At 37.6% G+C, this 16,197-nt stretch overlaps 1 protein-coding gene and 1 pseudogene across 1 annotated transcript; both read left to right on the plus strand.

Moving 5' to 3' along the window:
• Positions 1–1,626: 1,626 nt before the first annotated feature.
• Positions 1,627–9,356, plus strand: LOC125251094 (tripartite motif-containing protein 16-like). Its single transcript, XM_048164015.1, has 6 exons — positions 1,627–2,304; positions 6,080–6,175; positions 6,374–6,607; positions 6,724–6,883; positions 7,031–7,090; positions 7,572–9,356. Exons 1-6 carry the CDS (start codon positions 1,633–1,635, stop codon positions 8,093–8,095), a joined length of 1,746 nt encoding a protein of 581 aa, XP_048019972.1. The 5' UTR covers positions 1,627–1,632; the 3' UTR covers positions 8,096–9,356.
• On the plus strand, positions 8,822–14,414 carry LOC125250954 (annotated as a pseudogene).
• Positions 14,415–16,197: the final 1,783 nt, after the last annotated feature.

The following is a 16,197-nucleotide window of genomic DNA, read 5'->3' on the forward strand; positions in this document are numbered from 1 at the left end:
AATATATTCACCTTAGTTGTAATTACTATAATTTTTTTAGCCATTTTTTTATGTAGTGTCTAATGAATGATTATATATCAACTGATGTGTGTATGAGCTGAAAGCATTGTTTGAGGTGAAATTGATTTGAGCTGATGGATTGATTTTGCCAGAAGAGTCAGGGGTTTTGTGAATGTAGTTTGCAGATTTGGTTCTGTTTAATTTTGAGAAAAATGGGTGAAGCAGGTTTCAAGAAATGTGTCTTAGCAATTGTTAGAAAAACTGTAACAGAATTGCATACTATAATCTCTCACCAATATTGTATGCACAATGTTTTTCAGTTTGCTTGAAATTGCCTTTATGTTGGTTAAAGCTGCAGTCCGCGATTTTTGGCCCTCTAGCGGTTAATAAACAGAACTGCACGCATCTTGCGGAAGAACATTGTAGCCGGAGCTACTTCTCTCAGTGTATATCTATGGCGTCACGCAGTTACTCTGTGGCGGGTCCTACCAGTCCAGTCTGAATATAAACACTTATTATAAGTGTACCATAATGATTGAGGGTAAGACAAAAACACGATTTGGAAAATGGATTCATGTTGTACATTCTCATTATATAATTTTTGTAAATTTTGAACACAAAAAAAGTTGCGGACAGCAGCTTTAAATTACATGTTTTTAATGTCATCTTTTTGAAGTGAATGATTTCAAAATAATGAATAAAAAATGTTAAGTCAAGATTATCTGTATTAAATAAGTTCCATAGTTTTGTCTGAAGATGCACACCAGTAATGTTTTTTTTTAAATAAACGTTATAAATAATTGTATTTATATAAAATTAACATTATAACATCATAAACGTTTATAAAAGCTACTTACTCAACTGGTAAAATAAAACATATATAAGACAATACAACATTTACTGAAGGTGGCATAAAATTTTGGGTGATGTGAAGGATTCTATAAAACGGGGATGTGCCGTCATGATTTACAGCTGTGATTGACAGCTTCTCTGAGCAATGTAGTCAGTGAGACGCCAACTTTTTTAGGGATTTCGGGAGGGGATTGGAGCTTTAACTTTAATTTCTACATTTCCATAACTTCACGCCGACGTAATGAGAGTGGAGGTGTGTCGTCCATGTATTTTTTTTTTTTTTTTACAGTTGAAACCTTGTCTGGCTATCACCAGACCAAGCTCAATTTAAAATTGAACGTTGTTCTGGGGAGTCTGTATGTATTTTCTACTGCACAAGAGGCGTGATCAACGAGCATTATTCACGCAATTGTATAGTCCTTCAACCAATCAGATCAACGATCCGGGTGACGTACTTTGCAGAGCGAGGTTTAGTTTGTATTGGTTTGTAGCATTGATCAGCGGTTTGTATTTGCTGATGTCCAAAAGTCAGTCAGGGGTAGAATTTTTACTTCTAAAAGTTGAAATGGCACATTAATATGGAAGCTTGTTTACACCATGATATAAAAACTAAAAAGGTAATTGCGATTTTTTTTTTTTTAATTCTCGCTTTATATCGTTGCAATTCTGAGAAAGGTCTATCTATCTATCTATCTATCTATTGTACTGAGTTTCTGTATAAGACTGTCATCTAGTGGTCGTGTTTATTATGTGACTGGTTCATCTGCACAAAACCAGGAAATGTTTCTGTTCAGTGAAATCGAAACTAAAGCTCAAACTGCTGTCGAACCGTTGTCGATGTCTCTCTATCTGTGCAATAAAATGGCAGAATCCAGTGTTTCTTTGGCTCAGGATCAGTTCAGCTGTTCAATCTGTCTGGATCTACTGAAGGATCCAGTGGCCATTCCCTGTGGACACAGTTACTGTATGAACTGTATTACAGACTGCTGGGATCAGGATGATCAGAAGAGAGTCTACAGCTGTCCTCAGTGCAGACAGACCTTCACTCCAAGACCTGTTTTAGGTAAAAACACCATGCTGGCTGAAGTGGTGGAGAAACTCAAGAAGACAAAACTACAAGCTGCTCGTCCTGTTCAATGTTACACTGGATCTGGAGATGTGGAGTGTGATGTCTGTACTGGGGACAAAAACAAAGCCATCAAGTCCTGTCTGGTGTGTCTGTACTCTTACTGTCGCACTCATTTTGAACAACATGAGAATCTCTTCAGGGATAAGAGACACAATCTGATGGACGCCACTGGACGACTGCAGGAGATGATCTGCCCTCAACATGAGAAACTGCTGGAGATTTTCTGTCGAACTGATCAGAACTGTATATGTTATCTGTGTATGGTGGATGAACACAAAAACCACAACACTGTATCAGCTGCAGCAGAGAGGACTGAGAAACAGGTATGAACTATGAGTGATTCCCTGCTGAAAAATCCAGCATAAACCAGCATGGATTCTATGCTGGTCCAGGCTGGTTTATGCTGGTATAGTGCTGGTAGACCAGCATATTCATGATGTTCTCAAGCAAAACGGAGCTGGTGAAGCTGGTTCACCAGCACAGTATTGCGGGGTTGAGTTTGTTGAGGCCAAGCAGTGTTTTGGTGACAAGCTTTGTTTTTGCTTGCATATTTCTATATTTAACACATTATTGATGTAAATGAAAAACAATATAAGGTTAAAAAAAATAATTTATTGAATTATATTATTATAACTTTGTAATTTCTTTTGCTCCCTCTGCTGAAAGTAGAACTGAAACTTTAATTGTTTTAGTTATAAATACATTATAAATCAATGTTACTTGTAAACTGGTAAAACGTTTTTAAGCATCAAAGGAATTGTTACAGAAAAGATATGTACACAAATCAGTTAAAGTCAGTTGAAAAGAGCTTCATTGCAAAACAAAAAAACATTTAGAGATATGAAAACCAAGAAAAATGCCTAATAAAAGCATAATTAAGCAGCTTGTTCAATAAAAGGGGTTATGAGATGATGCAAAAACTTGAGAAAATGAGATCCAGGCAGTTGATGATGTTGAAGAAACATTATTCATTCATTTCAATTAAATTTAGTCTCACACGCAAACTTTAATCAATAATGAAAATAACAATAACAATCAGAAAGAAGTAATTAATAGTTAATAATAAAATTTAGAGTATCGTAAAATCCAGAGTATTATCTAATAGATGAAGATCAGAATATATAGAATTAAGAACAATAATTAAGACATTTGCAGATTGGAAAGAAGAAGCAGAAGAGCACGGGAGAGCAAAGGAAAGAGCAAAGGAGAAAAAGCCCCACTCTCAACGACTCAGCCCATTTTATACCATAAGAATAGGGAAATTTACTCAAACCTTGTTTTCGTTAATCAGAAAAGGTCAGATGAACTTACCCATTTTGTCATAGACTGGTCAAATGTCAAAAATAGATATGAGTTGTTTTGACCCCCTTAGGGAATTTTGCAAATCTTTACATTATCAGACACAATTACCAGACATACTTTGATCAGATTCAAATGAGCAATTGATTCTGAAAAACATCACTTCTGAAGTACTTGACACCCATCCAATATCTAACCACAAACGTGTCAACATGACCTGTCACATTGGAACACTTGAAGAACAATTGAATATTAAAGCTGCAAGCAGCGATGAAAGGGCCCTCGCACCCGGGCTCACCGCCACCCTTTGGCCTAAGGAAAACAGTGAACAGTGGGCAACATGCATGTAAGCGAGTGAATACAGGAGAATTATGCCAAAGTCATTTCGAAATGCCACACTTCCTGCTGTCAACAGATGGCGCTTTGACCGTAACTGAATATTGCTATGTTGATGTCTTCAGGCCAGGACTTTTATCGAACATGTGAAGTTTGGAGCAGATTGGACATTGTATGCCTGAGTTACAACAACTTCCTGTTTCTTTAGTGGCGTTAATCGCATAAATTAGCACTCAGCCAAGTGCTGCATGATTTAACGTGTTTCTAGCATGTTTGGTACTTCGTGGCATAATGAAATGTGAATCTGGTAGTGAATTACAGTGTAAAGCATGCTATTTCCTGTTGCCAGCAGGTGGCGCTATGGCTAACTGAATATTGGCATATAGATGTCTTTAGGCCAGGACTCTTATCACACATGTGAAGTTTGGAGCAGATCAGACATAGTATGCCTGAGTTACAACAGTTTCCTCTTTCATGGCGAAACATCAGACTTTGTCAGGCCACCACGGACACGCCCTTCAACGAAAACTCAAGATCTTTAATATTTATCATTGCTAAGGTCTTAAGATTAGACATTTGATGTTGATCTGGTTAAATCTCTATGAGGAGTTAATCACAGTGTAAAACATGTCATTTCCTGTTGCCTGCAGGTGGCGCTATGATTGTAACTGAATATTGTTATGAAGATGTCTTCAGGCCAGGACTCTAATAAAACATGTGAAGTTTGGGGCAGATCAGACATTGTATGCCCGAGTTACAACAACTTCCTGTTTCATGGCAAAACATCGAACTTTGCCAGGCCGCCACGGACACGCCTTTCAGCGAAAACTCTAGATCTTCGCAATTTAACGTCACAATGGCCTTTAGATTAGACTGACCAAATATGATGTTGATCTGATTAAAGCTCTAGGAGGAGTTCATTAAAGTACAACGTCTGGAAATGGCAAAAACTGCACAAATTTTGCAAAGAAAATTCAAAATATCTGACTTCCTGTTGGTTTTCAGATTTCACTCCAAGACACTTTTTTGTAGGTATTGGGCTGTTAGATGTGTGTACCAAATTTCATACCTGTACGTGAAACGTAGTGTCAGGGGCACTTCGTTGAACTTTTTTAGGTGGCGCTATGGAGCCATTTTGCCACACTTAATTCTGAAACCCATATCAGACGTAAATTTTCACCACTTCTGACGCATCTGCAAAGTTTCATGAGTTTTCGAGTATGTTTCGGCCCTCAAAAAAGTGATTCACCTTACATGGCGAAACATCAGACTTTGTCGGTCACCACGGACACGCCCTTCAACAAAAACTCAAGATCTTTGCAATTTAACATCTCAAAGGCCTTAAGATTAGACTGGCCATATATGATGTTGATCTGGTTTAATCTCTATGAGGAGTTAATCACAGTGTAAAACATGTCATTTCCTGTTGCCCCCAGGTGGCGCTATGACTGTAACTGAATATTGTCATATAGATGTCTTCAGGTCAGGACTCTAATAAAACATGTGAAGTTTGGGGCAGATCAGACATTGTATGCCCGAGTTACAACAACTTCCTGTTTCATGGCGAAACATCGAACTTTGCCAGGCCGCCACGAACACACCTTTCAGCGAAAACTCTAGATCTTCGCAATTTAACGTCACAATGGCCTTTAGATTAGACTGACCAAATATGATGTTGATCTGATTAAAGCTCTAGGAGGAGTTCGTTAAAGTACAACATGTGGAAATGGCAAAAACTGCCAAAATTTTGTAGAGAAAATTCAAAATATCTCACTTCCTGTTGGGTTTACAAACTTTGCACCCAGGGGCTTTTTTGTAGGTATTGGGCTGCTACATCTGTCTACCGAATTTCATAACTGTACGTGAAACGTAGCACGAAGGGCGCTTAATTGAAATTTTGTAGGTGGCGCTATCGAGCCATTTTGCCACACCTAATTCTGAAACCCATATCAGATGTAAATTTTCACCACTTCTGACACGTGTGCAAAGTTTCATGAGTTTTTTAGAACGTTTAGGCCCTCAAAATGCGATTCATTTTGGAGAAGAAGAATAATTGGCTGAGCAATTCCAATAGGGTCCTCACACCATCGGTGCTCGGGCCCTAATAACAAGCATACATACTCTTAAAGATAACAAAAGAATAACCATAAGGGTACAATAACAAGTAAATACTTGAAAAAATGATGAGAATTAATATATAAAGTAGGAGTACATAAATATATGAAATCAAAAGTAAAATTGATAAATCATAAGCCATAAATGATTAACATAAATATGAACAAAATGCATGAATATGAATATTGACCATTTTGGATCCACCATGAGAAGAGCTCTTTTAATGGAACAGTTCATATCAACTTGATAATGAAAGTTCAAAACTGAAAGTTGCTGTTTTTAGACTTTCTCACTTTCATGCTCATTTGTAATGAGTTCAATATTGACTGTATACTCTAAATCCTACAGAGACAGTTGGAGGAAACCCAGAGAAAATTCCAGCAGAGAATCCAAGTGAGACAAAAGGATCTTGAGGATCTGAGAGAGGCTGTGGAGTCTCACAAGGTGAGTTTTGAGCAGAAGAACAACTGCTGGCTGCTGGAAGAGCTGTTTCAGAATCAGTTAGGACTCTCCTCAATCAGTCAGTGAGGAGCCAGTGCTGGAGCTCTTTCCAGTCCCACTGAAGCCCACTGTGGGGAACAGGCTGTGTGAGGGACCAGTAAGAGCTGATTCTAATGCGTCTCTCTCTGTGTGTCCTAACAGCGCTCTGCACAGGCAGCAGTGGAGGACAGTGAGAGGATCTTTACTGAGCTGATCCACTCCATTGAGAGAAGCCACTCTGAGGTGACACAGCTGATCAGAGATCAGGAAAAGGCTGCAGTGAGTCGAGCTGAAGAAATACTGGAGCAACTGGAGCAGGAGATTGATGATCTGAGGAGGAGAGACGCTGAGCTGGAGCAGCTTTCACACACAGATCATCATATCCATTTCCTCCAGGTAACAGATATCTGACAAACAGGACAGTGATCTTTAGGAAGGAAACAGATTGTTTTTCTATCAAATATTTTTGTATCTTTAGCTGGTGTTTCTCTTGTGTCTTTGTGTCTGTGTAGAGTTTCCGGTCTCTCTCTTTTCCTCCTGGATCTACAGACTCATCCAGCATCACTGTCAGTTCTCGTCTCTCTTTTGATGAAGTTGGCAAATCTGTGTCTCATCTGAGAGAGAAACTGGAGCATTTCTGCAGAGAGGAGATAGAAAAGATATCTGGCAGAGGTAAGCTTTACATTTCCATACATGACTTCATATAATACAATGTATATTTTAATTAAAATTAAATTATTCTAAAATGTTTTATAACTATAACAATTATTTTATATTATCTTACAATATTTACTATAAAGTGTCTGTTGGTTTTTGTAGTGAGAATCATTAACATCATTCCCACCCCTGAACCCAAGACCCATGAGGAGTTCCTCCAGTGTAAGTCTCTATGATCATGAAAGTGAAAGTGACGTGACATGTAGCCAAGTCTGGTGTCCCATACTCGGAATTTGTGCTCTGCATTTATCCCATCCAAGTGCACACACACAGCAACGAGCAGTGAACACACACACACACACACACACCATGAACACACACACACCATGAACACAGACCCAGAGCAGTTGGCTGCCAAAAATGAAACACATTTTGTATGTTAATATTCAATAGATTCAATGCTAAAGCAGTACTTGATAATGTAGTGCAATTGTCTAAACCAGATGCTACTGGTCAACTCCAAACACACAAAGACACCAACATCCTGATGTTATGATGTTTTAAACAGAGGCAGATGTTGTGAAGCTTTTTTTATCCAAAGTAATTCAACATCACTGGTACTTTCCATATATATATATATAAACCTAAATGTAAACCTCTGTTTTATTTTTATGACTGAAAGTTATGTTTTGATCTTCATCAGATTCCTGTCGACTCACTTTGGATCCAAACACAGTGAATAAAAACCTGGTACTGTCTGAAGGGAACAGAGTGATTAAATACACTGAAACAACCCAGCGGTATCCTGATCATCCAGACAGATTTGATGGTCATCCTCAGGTGTTGTGTAGAGAGAGTGTGTGTGGACGCTGTTACTGGGAGGTTGAGTGGAGTGGTGAGGTGAGAATATCAGTGTCATATAAGAGCATCAGCAGGAAGGGATGGGGAGATAAGTGTGGATTTGGATTTAATGATCAGTCCTGGTGTTTGTACTGCTTTGACACCAATTGTTCATTCTGGTACAATAAAAAAAAGACTAAACTCCCTGGAGTCTCCAGCTCCTGTAGAATAGGAGTGTATGTGGATCATAGTGCAGGAACTCTGTCCTTCTACAGAGTCTCTGACACAATGATCCTCATTCACAGAGTCCACACCACATTCACTCAGCCTCTCTATCCTGGGTTTAGAAATTATGGATCAGTGAAACTGTTTGAGATAACAAAATAGAGTGTATATCAATCAATACTACAATATATTCAATACTACAGCTAAACTTACTTATTTTATTAAAAACAGTTTCATTACATATTAGAACTAAAATATTTTGTTGGATCCATTTAATAACAGTTAAAATAACTAATATTATCATTTGTATAACAGGCACTATAAAATAAAATGTTTTCAGACAAGTTTGTTGCATTGCGGGTTTTTTTCAGCAAGTGTAAAAGCGATAAATGAGATGACAATATATATTATTAATATTATTAGAGAAAAAGTACTGATGAAAAAAGGAACTCAGTTCTTTGTCATAGGATTTTTTATAATTTAGGGTACATTTCATGTCCATTCATTGATAAAAATTATAATGATTTTCTAAAGAAAAATCATTTTATCCATTACAGTTTTTCCAATTCCTAAGACACTAAACCCCATTGGTCAAATAAATCACTCTTTTTGTAAAACCTTCAGGCAGATGCCATTTGCAAATCTCATGCACTCATTTAGCAAAACTCAAAACACATTCTTAATCATTAAAACACATTTTGCACTGTGATGCACTTGTGTTGCAAAATGGTAAACACAAGTGGCAAAAGTTAAACACAACTACAACACAGTTGTCATCGTTTACACACAACCACTCAAAACTGTTCTCACTTGTTTCTAATGATGTGATCAATCCAACTGTACAAAATATAAGTCAGTTCAGAGTGCACAAGTGCATTGAATGTTGATATGAACAATGGATGGGAACAATCTGAGAGGGAGAGGAGGAAGAGTTTGTGTAAGAGGTGGTGGATGAAGAGGAGCAAGGTGTGCAGTGTTGTCAAGGCTGGATCCGGCACACTAGAGGGTTTTTTCCTTTGCCTGGCAAGAGGCAACATTGCCTGTGACGGACAAAGTCCTCAGACCGGACCCAACACAAAGATATGATGCTGAGGCAGAATGAATCTCTCATTGACTTTGATTTTGCAGTGTCACAACTTTTTTGAGTGAACTGTAACATGCTTTTCATTTAGAGTTTCCTTTGACCTTTTGGTTTTTTTTATTAGGGCTACTATATTTTTACAGTATATACAAACATTCAAAACTATACAATATTCAATACAATAATACACCTGCAGTATATAATATATTCACCTTACTAGTTGAGGTTGCTGAAGAGAACGCAAAAATTGTGAAATTTGTTTACTGTGTACAATATACAATTTTTTTTTCTGTAACTAGATGTTCTGGATGCTGTGTTCTCCATTTTTCTATGTATTGATAATAAATGATCTGTAAAGTTTATATATCGACTGATGTGTGAATGATCTGAAAGCATTGTTTGATTTTGAGTACAGGTGAAATGATTTTGAGCTGATTGTTTGATTTTGCCAGAAGAGTCGGGGTTTTGTGAATGTAATTTGAAGATTTGGTTTTGTGTTTAATGTTGTGGGAAAAAATTGTGAAAAACTATAATTTTTTTTAAAGCATTTAGGAGTCTTGGTGCTGAATAATTTTTAGAATTAAGAGGTGGCTGAGGTGACCTGATTTTATTTTAGGAAGAAGAAGAATTGCCCAAGTCCAACATTAATCCGTCAAAGTGGAATGCACTGCACATGTCTTTGTCTGTCAGGTTTCAAAGTCTCCTATCAGTTTCTAAGCTATTTTTCTGATTTTGCAAGACTTAAAACCTCTGTAGCATGGATGGTCAAGGAGATGCTTATGCAGCTTGTGAAACAGAGGAGGGCTTTTTAAGCATCTCCTTGTGCAAAAGATGTTCCAGACACTGAAGCAGATAGATTTCATGCAACAAGAAAGAAGATGAAGGCCAACATGGATGCCAAATCATTGATGATCTCATGAGAACAGAAATTGCTATTCAGTATTATCAACAAGAGATTTTCTGTTAAGATTATTGCATTGAAGGCAGGGGCTACTGTCAAGAGAAAAAAGTGACATCTTTAAGATTGATGCAGTGCTTGAGAGTAGGAGACTTGCTTGGGCTGCCATACCTGAGGAAGAAAGACGTCCAGTTATATTGTCTAAGGACCAGGCTATTTCTCAACTTATCTTGAAGCGCTTCAGCATCTTGGCCATGCAGGAAGAAATTACATGTTGTAATTTCTCCGTAAATGTTTAACATAGACTGTAAAAAGGTGTTTAACATAGGGGTGTTTAACTAATGCTAATTCTACTTGTTGGAAAATAATCTCTGACTATCATATGTCGTCATCTTTAAAGCTGCAGTCCGCAACTTTTTTTGTGTTAAAAATTGACAAAAATTATATAATGAGAATATACAACATGAGTCCAATGTGTTTTTGTCTTATCCTGAATCATTGTGGTACACTTATAATAAGTGTTTATATTCGGAGTATTTCGACCGGACTGGTAGGACTCGCCGCAGAGTATCACAGTAACTGCGTGACTCGCCATAGACATACACGGAGAAAAGTAGGTCCGGCTAGAATGTTCCTCCGCAAGACGCGTGCAGTTCTGTTTATTAACCGCTAGAGGGCCAAAAATCTCTCTCTCTCTCTCTCTCTCTCTCTCTCTCTCTCTCTCACCAATATTATATACACACTGTTTTTCAGTTTGCTTGAAATTGCCTTTTTGTCAATTAAGTTAGTTTTTTTTTCTCAATGTCGACTTTCTGAAGTGAGTGGGTATTAAGTTCAAAATAATGAATCAAAAATGTTAAATTCAAGATTATCTATATTAAATGTATTTCTACAATCTTAATCCTCAATAGATTGTTTAAATTTTCTTTTTTTTTAAATAAGAAAATATTTCATTTTATTAATGTCCACAGAAGTTTTGACAACTGTTAGGCCTACTAACCAAACCTGAAAACAAAAAAAATGGTTTATCCCAAAGCCATGTGACAAGCATCTCCAATGTTGAGTACATTATGGTTTACAATATTTTTTATTGTAAATGAATATTAAAATGTGAGGTTAACCTGCCATTGAAATTATAAGGCAAAATGGTGACATTTTTCAACTATGAAATTTTTCAACTAACCCCTAAGGCATGTTTATAAAAAGCTACTTAAATATCCTAATTCAGTGGTTCTCAACTTCCCGAGACCCTGCTCTACACATTTTGTATGTCTCTCTTATCTGAAACACTCAAGTTCAGTTGATGGAGCTCTCTTCTAACGAGCTGAGGATCTGAATAGGGTGCGTTAAATAAGGAAGACATACAAACCCTGCGTCCCAATGTCCATACTGTCCATCCTAAATAGTAGGCTATGTGAGATTAAAATAAGTGACCCAAAGCATAGTATGTTGAAAAGAGTATGCCAAAAGTCCCCGGATGGTCTACTATTTCCGGTAGACCATCCGTGCACTGTGCACACTATAAAGGCTAATATTGCCCACAACCCATTACGCGTTGGACGAAGATTCAGTTCAGAACTACAAACACGAGTAAAAAGTGTTAAAGAACTACAAAACATGGCGGATATGCGCGATCGACGCTGAGAGGTTTGAGTGACTAATAACAAAGTCTTTGCTAATAATCAGTTCAACCTGATAGAAAATATTTATTTAATGTTATCCGTGTTATATTTCATCTGCAAATACCAATGTGTACTTTTATAAAGATCCGTTTGGCCAATAACTTTGCATTAATATGAGGAGAGTTCTCCACATGAAAGACCTGCGACTGCATATCAGCGTGCTGCATTTCTCTCCGATACGGTAGGAAATTAGCTATGAAATGTGGAGGATGTAAGATGATTGACAGGCCAGTTTACGGTGACAGGATGAGACAGAGAGAAAAGACGCAATTGTATGACGTGATAGTAGCCTATGTCCCAAAGCTTGTCTACTCTTTTGCTACACACTCAAAAGTAAGTACTTTTTGTTCACAAAAAGAGTACATACTTTTAGGGCGTAGTAGGCGAATTGGGATGCAGCATATACAGGTCCTTCTCAAAAAAATTAGCATATTGTGATAAAAGTTCATTATTTTCCATAATGTAATGATAAAAATTAAACTTTCATATATTTTAGATTCATTGCACACCAACTGAAATATTTCAGGTCTTTTATTGTTTTAATACTGATGATTTTGGCATACAGCTCATGAAAACCCAAAATTCCTATCTCAAAAAATTAGCATATTTCATCCGACCAATAAAAGAAAAGTGTTTTTAATACAAAAAAAGTCAACCTTCAAATAATTATGTTCAGTTATGCACTCAATACTTGGTCGGGAATCCTTTTGACTGAAATGACTGCTTCAATGCGGCGTGGCATGGAGGCAATCAGCCTGTGGCACTGCTGAGGTGTTATGGAGGCCCAGGATGCTTCGATAGCGGCCTTAAGCTCATCCAGAGTGTTGGGTCTTGCGTCTCTCAACTTTCTCTTCACAATATCCCACAGATTCTCTATGGGGTTCAGGTCAGGAGAGTTGGCAGGCCAATTGAGCACAGTAATACCATGGTCAGTAAACCATTTACCAGTGGTTTTGGCACTGTGAGCAGGTGCCAGGTCGTGCTGAAAAACGAAATCATCTCCATAAAGCTTTTCAGCAGATGGAAGCATGAAGTGCTCCAAAATCTCCTGATAGCTAGCTGCATTGACCCTGCCCTTGATAAAACACAATGGACCAACACCAGCAGCTGACATGGCACCCCAGACCATCACTGACTGTGGGTACTTGACACTGGACTTCAGGCATTTTGGCATTTCCTTCTCCCCAGTCTTCCTCCAGACTCTGGCACCTTGATTTCCGAATGACATGCAAAACTGAGCAACAGTCCAGTGCTGCTTCTCTGTAGCCCAGGTCAGGCGCTTCTGCCGCTGTTTCTGGTTCAAAAGTGGCTTGACCTGGGGAATGCGGCACCTGTAGCCCATTTCCTGCACACGCCTGTGCACGGTGGCTCTGGATGTTTCTACTCCAGACTCAGTCCACTGCTTCCGCAGGTCCCCCAAGGTCTGGAATCGGTCCTTCTCCACAATCTTCCTCAGGGTCCGGTCACCTCTTCTCGTTGTGCAGCGTTTTTTGCCACACTTTTTCCTTCCCACAGACTTCCCACTGAGGTGCCTTGATACAGCACTCTGGGAACAGCCTGTTCGTTCAGAAATTTCTTTCTGTGTCTTACCCTCTCACTTGAGGGTGTCAATGATGGCCTTCTGGTCGGCAGTCTTACCCATGATTGCGGTTTTGAGTAATGAACCAGGCTGGGAGTTTTTAAAAGCCTCAGGAATCTTTTGCAGGTGTTTAGAGTTAATTAGTTGATTCAGATGATTAGGTTAATAGCTCGTTTAGAGAACCTTTTCATGATATGCTAATTTTTTGAGATAGGAATTTGGGGTTTTCATGAGCTGTATGCCAAAATCATCAGTATTAAAACAATAAAAGACCTGAAATATTTCAGTTGGTGTGCAATGAATCTAAAATATATGAAAGTTTAATTTTTATCATTACATTATGGAAAATAATGAACTTTTATCACAATACGCTAATTTTTTGAGAAGGACCTGTATATATATATATATATATATATATATATATATATATATATATATAATAAGATATAACTCCACACAACACTCTTGATTTATAAGACACACATTTAGCATGTTAATATTCAAAGATTCAATGCTAAAGCAATACCTGTTAATGTAGTACAGTTAACTAAACCAAATTCTACTGGTCAACTCCAAACACGAAAAGACAACATCTACCTGTACCTGTAATTCAACATCATACTTTCCATATATATATATAATATATATATATAAACCTAAACGTAATAAACCTTTGTTTTATTTTTATGACAGAAAGTTATGTTTTTATCTTCATCAGATTCCTGTCGACTCACTTTGGATCCAAACACAGCGAATAAAATCCTGGTACTGTCTGAAGGGAACAGAGTGATTAAATACACTTGTAAAGAACAGCGGTATCCTGATCATCCAGACAGATTTGGTTATTGGATTCAGGTGTTGTGTAGAGAGAGTGTGTGTGGATGCTGTTACTGGGAGGTTGAGTGGAATGGTGTGGTGGATATATCAGTGTCATATAGAGCATCAGCAGGAAGGGACAGGGAAATGAGTGTAAATTTGGATATAATGATCAGTCATGGAGGTTGTACTGCTATGACTCCAGTTGTTCATTCTGGCACAATAACAAAAAGACTAAACTCCCCGTAGTCTCCAGCTCCTGTAGAATAGGAGTGTATGTGGATCACAGTGCAGGAACTCTGTCCTTCTACAGCGTCTCTGACACAATGACCCTCATTCACAGAGTCCACACCACATTCACTCAGCCTCTCTATCCTGGGTTTACAGTTTATGGATCAGTGAAACTTTGTGAGGTATTAAAATAGAGGGTACATACAGTAGATTGTGTGTATATATATAAATATATATATAAATACTACAGCATAACTTATGTTATTAAAAACCGTTTCATTACATATTATTAGAGCTAATGTATTTTAGTATATCAGTAGCTGGGTTAAACCATAACAAGATCCAGCATACCTTGTCATCAGGTGGACTTAAAAGGATAGTTCACCCCAAAAATTAAAATTTTGTCATCATTTACTCAACTCTCAAGTAGTTTCAAACCTGTATGGATTTCTTTGTTCTGCTGAACACAAAGGAAGATATGTGGAAGAATGAGTAACCAAACAGAATTTATCACCCATTGACTATACACTGTGTGCAGAATTATTAGGCAAGTTGATTTTCTGATCATATTTTTTTTCCAAGCACATTTTACCAATTCCAATCCACATCAATCTTAATAACTACTATTAATATTGTTTTTGATCATTTATAAGTGATATATAATTGTTCATGAAGGCTGGAAATGAAAAATGCCTTGTATTCAGGTGTGCAGAATTCCTGAAGGACCAGCACCACATCCTCTTGTACCACTGTTTGAAGAATTTATTTTCCAGAATTTGGCAGTAAGGTGTGGGAGTTCACTTTTAGTCCATCTCTTATCCTGAAATGTCCATCTTGCAGAGATGGACTAAATGATCTTCCAAAACTTACTGCCAGATTCTGGAAGATTAATTCTTCACACAGTGGTACAAGAGGATGTGGTGCTGGTCCTTCAGGAGTCACTCTCAATCTGTCTGTCTATAAGGCCTATAAAAACCCAGTCTTCATGTATTTTATAACACTTCAGCTTGTGATTCTTATTAAGAGCGGGTCATTTTTTAGGATTCTTTAGCTAACCTAAGTCTCTGAGATCCTGACACCTTGCACTTCTGGAGACTCCAGGTAGGTTTCAGTACTGGGAAATGGTGGCGCTGGAGACTAAAGGGTTCCTGATGGTTTCACACTTAATTCTTCACCTTAATTCTTAATTCTTTTGCAGTTAACATGTGTCTTTGCTTCTCCAGCTGTTTTTGTATGACCCCGCTGACCCAATGAGCATTTCACTGTCCAATGGTCATGCTTTAACTTTGCAATTTCTAGTATTACATTAGTATTGCGTCCTTCTCATGAGTATTTAATAATTTTTGACTTTTCAGTCTGAGTTAAATCTCTTTTTTGGCTCATTTTATCTGTAAAAGAAAACCTGCCTAATAATTCTGCACACCTGAATACAAGGCATTTTTCATTTCCAGCCTTCATGAACAATTATATATCACTTATAAATGATCAAAAACAATATTAATAGTAGTTATTAAGATTGATGTGGATTGGAATTGGTAAAATGTGCTTGGAAAAAAAATATGATCAGAAAATCAACTTGCCTAATAATTCTGCACACAGTGTAGTATTTATTTTTCCTACTATGGTAGTAAATGGGGGGGTGAGAACTGTTTTGTTACTGACATTCTTCCATTTATCTTCCTTTGTCTTCAGCAGAACAAAGAAATTCATACAGTTTTGGAACTACTTGAGGGAGTGTTAATGATGACAGAATTTTCATTTTGGGTGAACTATCCCTTTAAGTGGATATTCAGTCCTCCTGCTGGGTCTCAAATCAATTAAGAAACAATCTATGGATGATGAAAGCTATCAAAATCTTGCGTGTGAATAGAAGCAATCCTTAATGCCCTTCCCATTATGAAAGCCTCTGACAATGTGAATCATCTTGAGGCACTTACACCTAATCATATTCTCCTTCTAAGTCTAAACCACTAATAA

Source organism: Megalobrama amblycephala, linkage group LG17, assembly GCF_018812025.1.
Source record: "Megalobrama amblycephala isolate DHTTF-2021 linkage group LG17, ASM1881202v1, whole genome shotgun sequence".
Classification (NCBI taxonomy): Eukaryota; Metazoa; Chordata; class Actinopteri; order Cypriniformes; family Xenocyprididae; genus Megalobrama; species Megalobrama amblycephala.

Coding starts and splice junctions, on each gene's coding strand:
- LOC125251094 (XM_048164015.1), top strand. CDS start 1,633: ATGTTTCTGTTCAGTGAAATCGAAACTAAAGCTCAAACTGCTGTCGAA. Junction 6,608..6,723: donor ATCATATCCATTTCCTCCAG/GTAACAGATATC, acceptor GTGTCTGTGTAG/AGTTTCCGGTCTCTCTCTTT. Junction 7,091..7,571: donor CCATGAGGAGTTCCTCCAGT/GTAAGTCTCTAT, acceptor GATCTTCATCAG/ATTCCTGTCGACTCACTTTG.